The sequence below is a fragment of the Acipenser ruthenus genome, chromosome 38 (assembly GCF_902713425.1).
Source record: "Acipenser ruthenus chromosome 38, fAciRut3.2 maternal haplotype, whole genome shotgun sequence".
NCBI classification, from domain to species: domain Eukaryota; kingdom Metazoa; phylum Chordata; class Actinopteri; order Acipenseriformes; family Acipenseridae; genus Acipenser; species Acipenser ruthenus.
This window is the reverse complement of record NC_081226.1, coordinates 1,328,227-1,338,774: the sequence shown is the minus strand read 5'-3', so window position 1 is coordinate 1,338,774 and position 10,548 is coordinate 1,328,227. Positions and strand designations below refer to the sequence as shown.

The window sequence follows — 10,548 nt, the reverse complement described above, 5'->3', positions numbered from 1 at the left end:
ATTAAAGCTTTTAATTTTTTTCTGTAAAATGTGTGTGTTTTTTGCCTGTATTCTGCCAGTTCAATATATTCAATCCTTTCAGTCCTGAATTTATTTTTGTCGAGCTGAAGAATAAACGCCCTTGTTGGGTAAACATAGAAACCGGACAAAATGTGTATTTATCTATTTATTTATTTTACATTTTACATTGAGTTTAGTGCATAAGGTGGCGATGTACAAGGTTATTTAATAATCGCGTGGAAATATCCATCAGCTTGTAAATAAAACGCTGAATAAACCATATTTAACATCCCTGCAGAATACAGTTTTGTTTTCTGAGTTTCTCAGCCACACAAGCGCTCAAAAAAAAACCAGCTGACTGGCCGATCCAATCCGGGTTTTACACAAACCACATGATGCCGACAGACAAACAACGAGCCAGCGGGGAGGACGCGCAAGTAAAGCAGTTCCCATGACAGCTTTGAAACCCCAGAAACGAAACGTTAACTCACCAATAACGAAGCAACCAAAAAATATAACCCTTTTTAAACTTATGGTAGCTATTTAGATGTTCCGTTGGTGGAATTATTGTTGAGATTTGAAGTACAATGTTGTTTTTGTCTCTTTGTTACGTAAACGCTGTGCTTCGGTCAGTACTACCCGGGACTATAACAACTAGTTTACAGTTTTGTTTCTATTTGTAATTCACTTTAAGTCTATGTTGAATAAAGATACGTTGAATTAAGATGTTCCAAAGCGTCTTTATGTTATATAAACTATGCACATATTATTATTTTGTTTGGGGGGGGGAATTATGCATGTTTCATACACAGCACCACTGTACGCTATCAACCGTCCTTTTCCGGTTTTCGTTTGCAAAGCATTATGGGGGCTGTAGTTTTTTGGTGTGCAACACAATGAGTGTTTTTTAAGTTTAAGGTTTTTGTTTCACGACGCAGCTCACTTCATTTTTCTTGATTACAGTGTATGTTTATCAGTGTGTACATTTTGAAAATAATACTGTATTGTTCAGCATTCGTAAGAGATTGGTTGGACATACACTACAAGTCAGTGATTCAAATGAGAAGTTTTGAAAGAAACGCATGTTATAGAAAATATTTGTTTTCATTTTAAAGTATAACCAGGCTTGTACAAAAAAAAAAAAAAAAAACATAAAAAAAGGTTATTTGGTATGATATTTATCTATTTTGTTCTGTCATTACTGGCATAGCCCTGAGTCCTGCTGTATTTATTGGGTAAGTAATTTACCTAATAGTATGCAATCAGCTGCCTTATACCTCTGGTGCGAACGACTGCAGAATTATGTTTAGGCACATGGGAGGAACTGTAAACTTTAACATCCAACCGCTGCATAAATGAAATCATGGAGCTGCATTACCTGGCAACCACTGGAATCATTACACTTGGAAGCAGAATTCCCTTCGTAACCACCTACTCGATTAATATGGAATAATCAATTCTTTATTTATATAGCTCCTTTCATGCAAAAATGTATATCAAAGCGCTGCACAGGACAAAACAGAAGAGGTTGGCTCATATTTACAGTAATGGATGACGAGTATAAAATGAATAAATAGTTTTATTTTAAGCAGGGGTAGCTTAGGGGCATCATATCTTCATCAGCCAAGGTCCAGTATTCTTCATACTTAACATCCGTGCTGTTTGAAGCCCAGTCTACAAAGCAGGTGAGGTTCAGTGTGCAATTCTCACAGCCAGAACTGAAAGGCCTGCTGTTAGTTGAGGTTGGACGCCTCACAGCAGGGTTGAACTCCGTGTTGAGGTCCCGGTGCTGGGTGGCGAGGTCCAGCCCCCTCAGTTCTTTGTCGTGGTTTCTGGAGGGGTAGAAATCTGGCTTCCTGCCCGAAAAGAATTCGGCAGGAACAACGTTCCCCCAGATCCCCATGAAAGATTTCTCGAGTGCCGTCAGTGGACCCCAGAGCTGGTAAAATTTCATCCTGCGGCAATTGAAAAACGTATACAGAATTTCTAGCAGATGAAAGAATCTTACCTGCTATAGCATAATTCATTTTAACAAAGTGCATTTGGTGCCCCCTCAGCAAAGCCTTCATATGATATAATGGAGAGTGACAAGCTTAAACAATAAGCGAGCACTAGTAAGAGCTTGGAACTGGAACATATGAATAAAAACAGACCCCCATTAACACTAGTATTGGAATACCTTACATAAGGTAACATTAGGTAGTCCAGGATTAGTGCTAATCAGGGTCTGTGAAACCAGCCACTAAAATAATGTTTTATTTTATTTATAGATATGACCACTAGAGGCGTAATTTGCAACTACGGCTACTGATAGTACTTAAAATCTCTGTACAAAATAACAAAGCAGAGGTGACAGAAATTGTAGCTGTATAGACACCTCTAGTGGTCATTTTTCAAATTACATCACCCAGTGATGGAACATTTCACTACACCCAGCAATTCTGTGCTTGAATATGTAATGCAGGGTTTTTAAAAAAATGTATTCAATGTTAAAGCTGTAACATTTGTTGTATGACACAGTTTATTAAATAGGTAAGCAATTACATTTTATGAACATGTAGATTTCCACATCTAATGCACATATCTGTATATGCATTGATTTACATTCAAATGATGTAATAAAAATTATTTAAAATGATATTAGAGAAATCATCTAACCGTCAGAGTTCAAATGTGATCAGCCTTACCTTTAGCAATTACAGACGGGTTCAAAGCTTCACTCTGGGTTTGCTGGTAATGCTTGAAGCAGATCTTCTGTCTCAGAGTCTCAGATTTAAATCAGTTGTGACTTTTAATTTATTTTAGAAAGTGTTTTTGCTGTTGCCATGTTTGGAATTTAACTTTGTGACATCATCTCACCCAGTGATGTCATAGTATACTTTTAAATACAATTATAGACAAAGAGAAGGAGATACCTTTTTATTGGACTAACTAAACAATAATTAATCACAAGCTTTCAAGACCTCAAAGAGCTCTTCAGGTGAAAGTAGAAAAGACAGATTGATGTTTACATTCAAAGGTGGCATCAGAACTTTAATAAAAAGAACCCATTTTGAATCCTTATAGATCTAATGTAAGGAAAAAAGCTGCTTCACAAAAAAAACAGGATGTGTGGCCTGATCACAAACAATGACAATAACAAAGACTAAATACATAAATAAATTATCTGACATAATTGCAACAGTATGTACCAATATAATAGTAAAAAAAAGAATATATATAGACACACACACATGCATGCATACTATATATATTCATTTGTGTCCACCAAACTCATTTCACTTGTGCTAAACCAGGTTCGAACCCAGATCTCCAGAGATGAAGGGCACTAAATTAGCCCCACTGCAGCATGTCCTGTCCCTGCAGGAATCAAAGCTGATTCAGTATTTCCACCAAGGTTCTGAAAGGTCACCTCAAGAAGCAGGTAACACCCAGTTACAGCAGGGCACACCTGCGGAAATTAAACGGAACGCTGTTATCAGGCAATGATATAAAGGCTCTAATCACTAATAGACTGAATTTACAGGTCTAAAGTTGTATCGACGGTGAGGAATCTCACAATGAAGACTTTCTTGGTAGTCGTCATCGTTGGCATTTTCTGCAGTGTACAAAATTCAAGGCATATGAAAGAAAAAGGGTTTTAAAAAAAATGTCCACAAAAGGTTTAAAAGATTAAAACATATTTTATTTTCAGGACTTTTCTGGCAAAAGCCCTTCTTCAGCTGTTTAAAAAGAAAAGTAAACACAGTGCAGTAAACTTGTTATTATTCAAGAATTGTAATTATACAAAAATTCAGCAAACAAAAACTTTTTTTCATATGCCTTCAATTCTGTACACTCAGAGGGGGCTTTCCGAGTCAAGCTAAACCAACGCTGTGCAACAAGGCTCTTCATTTTGTTGTGTTTCAGCATATTCCTGCACTCCAATAACGGAAAAATGCAACTCCTCCTCCCCTGTGTGTTTAACAGTTTAACTGTTATTAGGTTTGGTGAGTTGGAGAAAACATATCACATTAACAACTCGATTTAAAATAAATACTGATTGCTCGCATTAACAAGAACGTGTTTATTTATTTTTAGTATAGATATTTAATAAAACCTATAATTTTTTAATGCAGCACATTTGACTGTCCAACATAACAATGTTAGAATGCACACAAATTTAACTAAAAACAAACGTTGAACTTTGCCCTAGTTTGCGACTGGGAAAAGTCACCGGGCACAAAATCTCAAGCTTCTGTTTCCTAGCCAAATAACACGAGGACCGATTAGCCCCTCCTCCACCACCTAACTCGAGCTGCCTGATTGGATGAAGCAGCGAGGACGCTCTCTGTAATTGGCTATTTCTAGGGGCGTTACCAAACACCTTCCCACCTCCCCGGTATCTTTTGTCCTCCGCGAAATCTGTCCGTGTTGGCCTTGGTCTTTTCTCCAAATTCTGTTGAAAATGTCTGGACGGGTTTTGGTCGGAGTCAAAAGGGTCATCGACTACGCCGTCAAGGTACAGTATAAAATATATAAACATACTTTCAAAAACAAAAACAATAAACTGCAGTTTATAACATAACTGGGAGGACGGCGGCTAAATCATATGTCCAGTGTACTGTACTGGCAAGGTCAGCACTAGGTTTATTGATACAAATATATTATAATTTAAAGACACGCGGGGTAATATTAATACGTAATGTAAGTTAAATTATAAAATACTTTAGTTTTGTGTCTTGGCTTCTGCCATTCCAAAATGTAATGTATGACTGACCGACATCAGCGTGTTTACAATAATAATAGCAAACTCTGTGTATTATTATTATTATTATTATTATTATTATTATTATTATTATTGCACGTCAAAAATGTCAAACAAATTGTAATTATGCAAGAGCTGTTGCTGATAAGCGTGCCTTCAATCACAGCTTCAAAGTTAGTTGACCCTGACATTTGAATGTGACCCTAAAATCGAAATTCCTAATCTTCCGGATTGATAGGAATTTCATATTTTTCTTTTTTGCTTAACAAAAGCCTCATTTAAATGGGGACCGATGGATGTCGACAGAGCGCCGCTTTAAGGAAGCGCACACGGTGACTCGAATGAAGTCCGTGGAGGATTTTGTATTTTGATGGGACAGCATACGGACCTGAAACACAATATTTGATGACAGTACGACGTTGATTTAAGTTAACGATCGATCTTGTGTTTTGCCTAGATCCGGGTGAAGCCAGACAAGACGGGCGTAGTGACCGATGGCGTAAAGCACTCGATGAACCCCTTCTGTGAGATCGCCGTGGAGGAAGCGGTGCGTCTCCGAGAGAAGAAACTGATGAAGGAGGTGATAGCAGTGAGCTGTGGGCCTCAGCAATGTCAGGTACTGTTTATTTATAATATACAATCTGCTATAGTAATCGATTGTAATCACAAAAACCGTGAAAAAACATTTCAGTACTTCACAGCAATTTCCTTGTATGTAAACCATCTAATTCCCAGTGATATTAAGTGGGGTGGATTGAAAAAGGCGGCAGTATTCAATATCAATATTAGAAGCGTGTGCCTATTGACTTCTATTATTTCCTGGCATGGATATTTCAACGCTGTGATGATAAGTGGAGGTTTAAAATGAACAGGGGAGATATTGAGCTGGTTTGACAATACTTCAATCAGCTATACTGGCTACAATGAATTATGCTTTCTGAGGCAGGGGTGTCAAACTGCAGTCTTGGTTTTAATTCCAATTTAAGCTGTCAATTAACTTAATGGATTGAATTATTTGTTCAGTTGGACATGTTTTAATATTTTGTCAAGGTCTTTTCCAGTTGATGCTTCAGAAAATGCACTTCATTCATGGTACATGACCTATAAAACATATTGAAGCTTGGAGAGACGTGTTCAGCGTGTCCAATTAATCAAATAATTAGACCAATGAAGGAATTGAGAGCTCGGGGTGGGACTAAAGCCAGCAGGCACTGCGGCCCTCCAGGAGTTTGACACCCCTGCTCTGAAGTAAAAAAATGTCTCAGCAGACCAGTGTTTTGCTTCAGTGTGCGTGTTTTGTAGGAAACCATCCGCACAGCTCTGGCTATGGGTGCAGACAGAGGGATCCACGTGGAGGTTTCAGGGAAGGACTACGAGAACTTGGGTCCACTGCAGGTCTCCAAGATCATGGCTGCCCTGGCCAAGAAAGAGGAGGCCAGTCTAGTCATCGTGGGGAAGCAGGTAGCCAACCAATCGAACACCTCCAAATAAACACTCACAATTACTCATCACGTCAGTGTGTGAGACGGGTTGCTCATCGCCTATAGCATGAACGTCCCATGCAGTTGTCATTACCTGCTAGATAATAGCAGTTGGGTCTCCCTTGGCAAAGTCAGGCACATTTAATGAAAGACGAGGTCAATTCTCTACAGACCACAGAGGATAACAAGGCTGTCATAAACTTAACGAGTGTTTGTGATGTTTTGTAAATGTTTTGGCTGCTTGAAATGCATGGGACAGTTTAAAGTGAGTTTCAAGATTCTCAAGACATGTTGGTATTAAGAGAGTGTCTACCTTAGGGATAATGTGTGCTCTGACCGTTCTGTGAGGTTAATCATTTTGATGAATTCATTTTCTGCTACATTCCAGGCTATTGATGGCGATTGTAATCAAACCGGACAGATGACCGCAGCCCTGCTTGACTGGCCACAGGTAAAATAATTTTATGGAGGCTTGGTGGTCCAGTGGTTAAAGAAAAGGGCTTGATACTGGGAGGTCCCCAGTTAAAATCCTGGCTTAGCCACTGACTCACTGTGTGTGACCCTGAGCAAGTCACTGAACCTCCTTGTGCTCCGTCCTTCAAATGAGCCGTAAAACAAAGGAGGTCCTATTGTAAGCAACTCTGTAGCAGCAGTTGTTGATGCATAGTCCACCCCTTAGTCTCTGTAAGTCCCAAATATAAGTATAATGCATTCAAATAACAAGTATGTATTTTGAATACCACCTGGAGTAGTATCAAGTATATAAAGTTTAAACACTTATGTTTAATACATTCATTTAGTGGTATCTTAACTAAAATGTTTCACTACTCCCTGTGATTGTCAAGTTATTCCACTGGAAAGTTATGTTTGATTTAGAAATAATTTATTTGCAGGATCATTTAACACACAGCATACACATTTTCTACCACAAATAACCTGATATGTTAACAGAATATAATTGTTCTAAAGTTAAACAAAGGGGTATTGAAATAAACATGGCGTGTACAATCTTCGAGTGGGAAGTGTTTGTAGAAGTGTGAGGATGATGACTGACCACTAGATGGCACCAAAGCCCACGTTTTGGCAGAACTGTAAATGCACTTCCATTCCAGGTAATAAATTGAACCAGGTACTAAAGGACAAATCATTCATTACGCCTATTGGTGTAAGTTTGATTTTTATTTTTTAAATTTGTTTCTCAACAGTAGTTTTTGTGTTCTGTATGTGCCATGCTTTGTTGGTGTTGTAGTTAAAGCAAGCAGCAGTATATGACCTTGTTTCTATTAGCATGGATTGCCCGCTGATCCGGGTTCTCCGCCTTCCCCCTGAACCCCCATTGATAGTCTACACGAGCTGAGTGAAAACACTCAGTTTCCATGCACTGCCAGATGTTGGCTGTTCTTTCCCAGCAAGCCTTGCGGTTATGGTCACATGGGCGGTATTGATTTGCTTCCGATAATTGTTGCTTTTTGTTACCAAAAAAACAAACAAAACAAAAGCAACGCGACAATATTAAAGCACAGAGAAACTCCGGAAGTGGATGAAATGTTTACGCCCACCCGTCACTTGATTGGTCAGTGGAATGATGTACTTCCACCCATCCCACTTTGGGAAAGGGCATGGGAAAGGGGCAGCAGTGTGGAGTAGCAGTTAGGGCTCTGGACTCTTGACCGGAGGGTCGTGGGTTCAATCCCAGGTGGGGGACGCTGCTGCTGTACCCTTGAGCAAGGTACTTTACCTAGATTGCTCCAGTAAAAACCCAACTGTATAAATGGGGAATTGTATGTAAAAATAATGTGATATCTTGTAACAATTGCAAGTCGCCCTGGATGAGGACGTCTGCTAATAAATAAATAAATAATAAAGTAAAAAAAAAATCAGGGGCAGCTCTGATTGGTAGCCAATGCGGAGTCGGCTAAACGAACATGGAAATGCAGTATCGGGGGCAGCAGGTGTTTTGAACCCGGGCTGAGGGGTGCATGGAAACGCGGTATGTTGAGACTTTCATTTGTACATATACAAGGTAGTTTAAGGGCACGGGGGTCCGCTTTTTCAGCAGCAGAAAATGATTGATTTATTATAGACATGTATGGCTTCAAAACAGACTGTACCTTTATGTCACTGCGCTGGAAAGTGTTAATTCGAACTGGCTCTTCCGTGCCTCTGCCAGGGTACCTTTGCATCGGAGGTGTCTGTGGATGGGGACGGCCTGAAGGTGGAGAGAGAGATCGACGGCGGTCTGGAGAGCATCAGGATCAAGATGCCTGCAGTGGTGACCGCTGACCTGCGGCTGAACGAGCCTCGCTACGCCACGCTGCCCAACATCATGGTGATTATGAGAGAAGGGGCTGTGCTTTAAGATCCTGCCAGCTATTCTGACACTGTTATAAGCAGCCTGTATGCAGTGATCACAAACATCTGTCTCTCCTTAGAAAGCCAAGAAGAAAAAGATCGCCAGCGTGAAACCTGCAGACCTGGGAGTGGAGCTGACCTCTCGACTGGAGATCCTGGCAGTGGAGGATCCCCCTCAGAGGCAATCGGGGGTCAAGGTGGAGTCAGTGCAGGACTTAGTCACCAAACTCAGAGATTCGGGCACCTTGTAGAGGACCGTCCGGTCGCCTCGCTATCCACACTGGGGTAAGAGCCAGAAAAGTTCAGCTTTCTGATCTCTCGTAAGGATCAGTAATACATCTATAAAGCTAGGTTAAAGCTAGATCATTTTAGGGAGGGTCGTAGCAGTGTTCTCCAGCCCAGTGGATCACTTTTATTTACACAAAGGCAGCTGTGGGGTGCTTCAGTGTTATTTTAATTGTTACACCCCCTTGACATCCTCTTTCAATCAAAAGGGGTGATTGAATCAAATAACCAGCTATATTAATGTTGCACATTTTTAATCCAGCCATTATTTTCTGCTGTCTTCTATATAACTTGTTTTTCAAGGGATGTTTTTTTTTTTTCATGTCTACAGTAAGTGAAAAATAAATGTGTTTTCTATTAAATACAAGCATGGTGACCCTCCTGTTTTAATTTTTATTTTAAAATCTTTGGGCAAGAATTAAGACATTTTCATGGGTATCATAAACTAAGGAAACTCAATTATTCGTGTACGTAGTTCTCTGTGTGAAGGAGCACACACACACACAAGGATTGAACACATTTCCTTTACGGATTCCAATACTCAAAGTCACACTTTTGCAGCTTAATCATTATCATTAAGCACAATGATGAGGCCACTAGTTGTTACCATAAATGATATCGGTTACCAATCTCTGGAAGAAGCATCGGACACGACGCTGGTGTGTGTTCATGGAGGATCCTGATGCTTCTCAAATGCACCTCCCAGTCTCTGCACCACTTTACATGTAAAGCTTAGTTGTTGGCTTTTCTCGACTCCTGCTTGTCAGGTTTATTGACACTTTCTCAGGCCATAAAACATTCTTTCCCCGATAGCAGCCAGATAACAGCGTACTTTACACTCAGAATCAGTTTCGTATTTATAATCTTTTGCATTAACCATTTACACGTCCTGTACAGGAATCCAGCCCAATTCCTGTATCTATCTTTTTTTTTTTTTCTATCCTCTCTCAGAATTGAAGTGGGAGGAGTGCTGTGTTGTAGAGGGACGTGTTTGTCAAGCCAGTACACTGTGATCACTGCTGGACTGGACTGAAGCTCGCCGCCTTTCTGGTCTGAACACGGCAAACGGAGGCTGAAAAGACTCACGCGGCCCGCTTAGTTCACCCAAGCGCCTAATTCTACTTTGATTGTTTTTGGAGGAAAATTACAATATGTACAAAATAAATAAACTAGTAGTTTTTAAAGCCTGACTGAGTACGCTGTGAATTTTTGTTCTTGGGCGTAAAGATTATTATTATTATTATTATTATTATTATTTATTTCTTAGCAGACGCCCTTATCCAGGGCAACTTACAGTTGTTACAAGATATCACATTATTTTTACATACAATTACATTATTTTTTACATACAATTACCCATTTATACAGTTGGGTTTTTACTGGAGCAATCCAGGTGAAGTATCTTGCTCAAGGGTACAGCAGCAGTGTCCCCCCACCTGGGATTGAACCCACGACCCTGCGGTCAAGAGACCTGTACAGAAACATATTGTAGGGTCACAGATGAAGAACAACAATCCCAACCGACCCTGTCATTCTGCATGGATAGTAAACGGATATGGTTGCAGTACCACTTCGAGTTCATAATTAAAATCTATCGCTTGCATTTGAAAAAAGATACCAAGATATTTTGAAAGCAAGGGATATTAAACAAATTTCCCTTCTCCCATTTGTTCTGCTATAAAA

The 10,548-nt window shown here is 39.8% G+C and overlaps 1 protein-coding gene across 1 annotated transcript; it reads left to right on the top strand.

Moving 5' to 3' along the window:
• The first annotated feature begins 4,365 nt into the window (after positions 1–4,365).
• Positions 4,366–10,052, top strand: LOC117433999 (electron transfer flavoprotein subunit beta-like). The gene is made up of 7 exons (XM_034056479.3): positions 4,366–4,501; positions 5,205–5,363; positions 6,050–6,208; positions 6,617–6,679; positions 8,399–8,557; positions 8,661–8,865; positions 9,817–10,052. Exons 1-6 carry the CDS (start codon positions 4,448–4,450, stop codon positions 8,829–8,831), a joined length of 765 nt encoding a protein of 254 aa, XP_033912370.2. The 5' UTR covers positions 4,366–4,447; the 3' UTR covers positions 8,832–8,865; positions 9,817–10,052.
• The last annotated feature ends 496 nt before the right edge of the window (positions 10,053–10,548 follow it).

Excerpts from the sequence above, each read along its gene's own strand:
- LOC117433999 (XM_034056479.3), top strand. The coding sequence starts at position 4,448 with ATGTCTGGACGGGTTTTGGTCGGAGTCAAAAGGGTCATCGACTACGCC. Across the intron at positions 5,364-6,049 it reads GTGGGCCTCAGCAATGTCAG|GAAACCATCCGCACAGCTCT; the intron begins GTACTGTTTATT and ends CGTGTTTTGTAG. Across the intron at positions 6,680-8,398 it reads CCCTGCTTGACTGGCCACAG|GGTACCTTTGCATCGGAGGT; the intron begins GTAAAATAATTT and ends TGCCTCTGCCAG.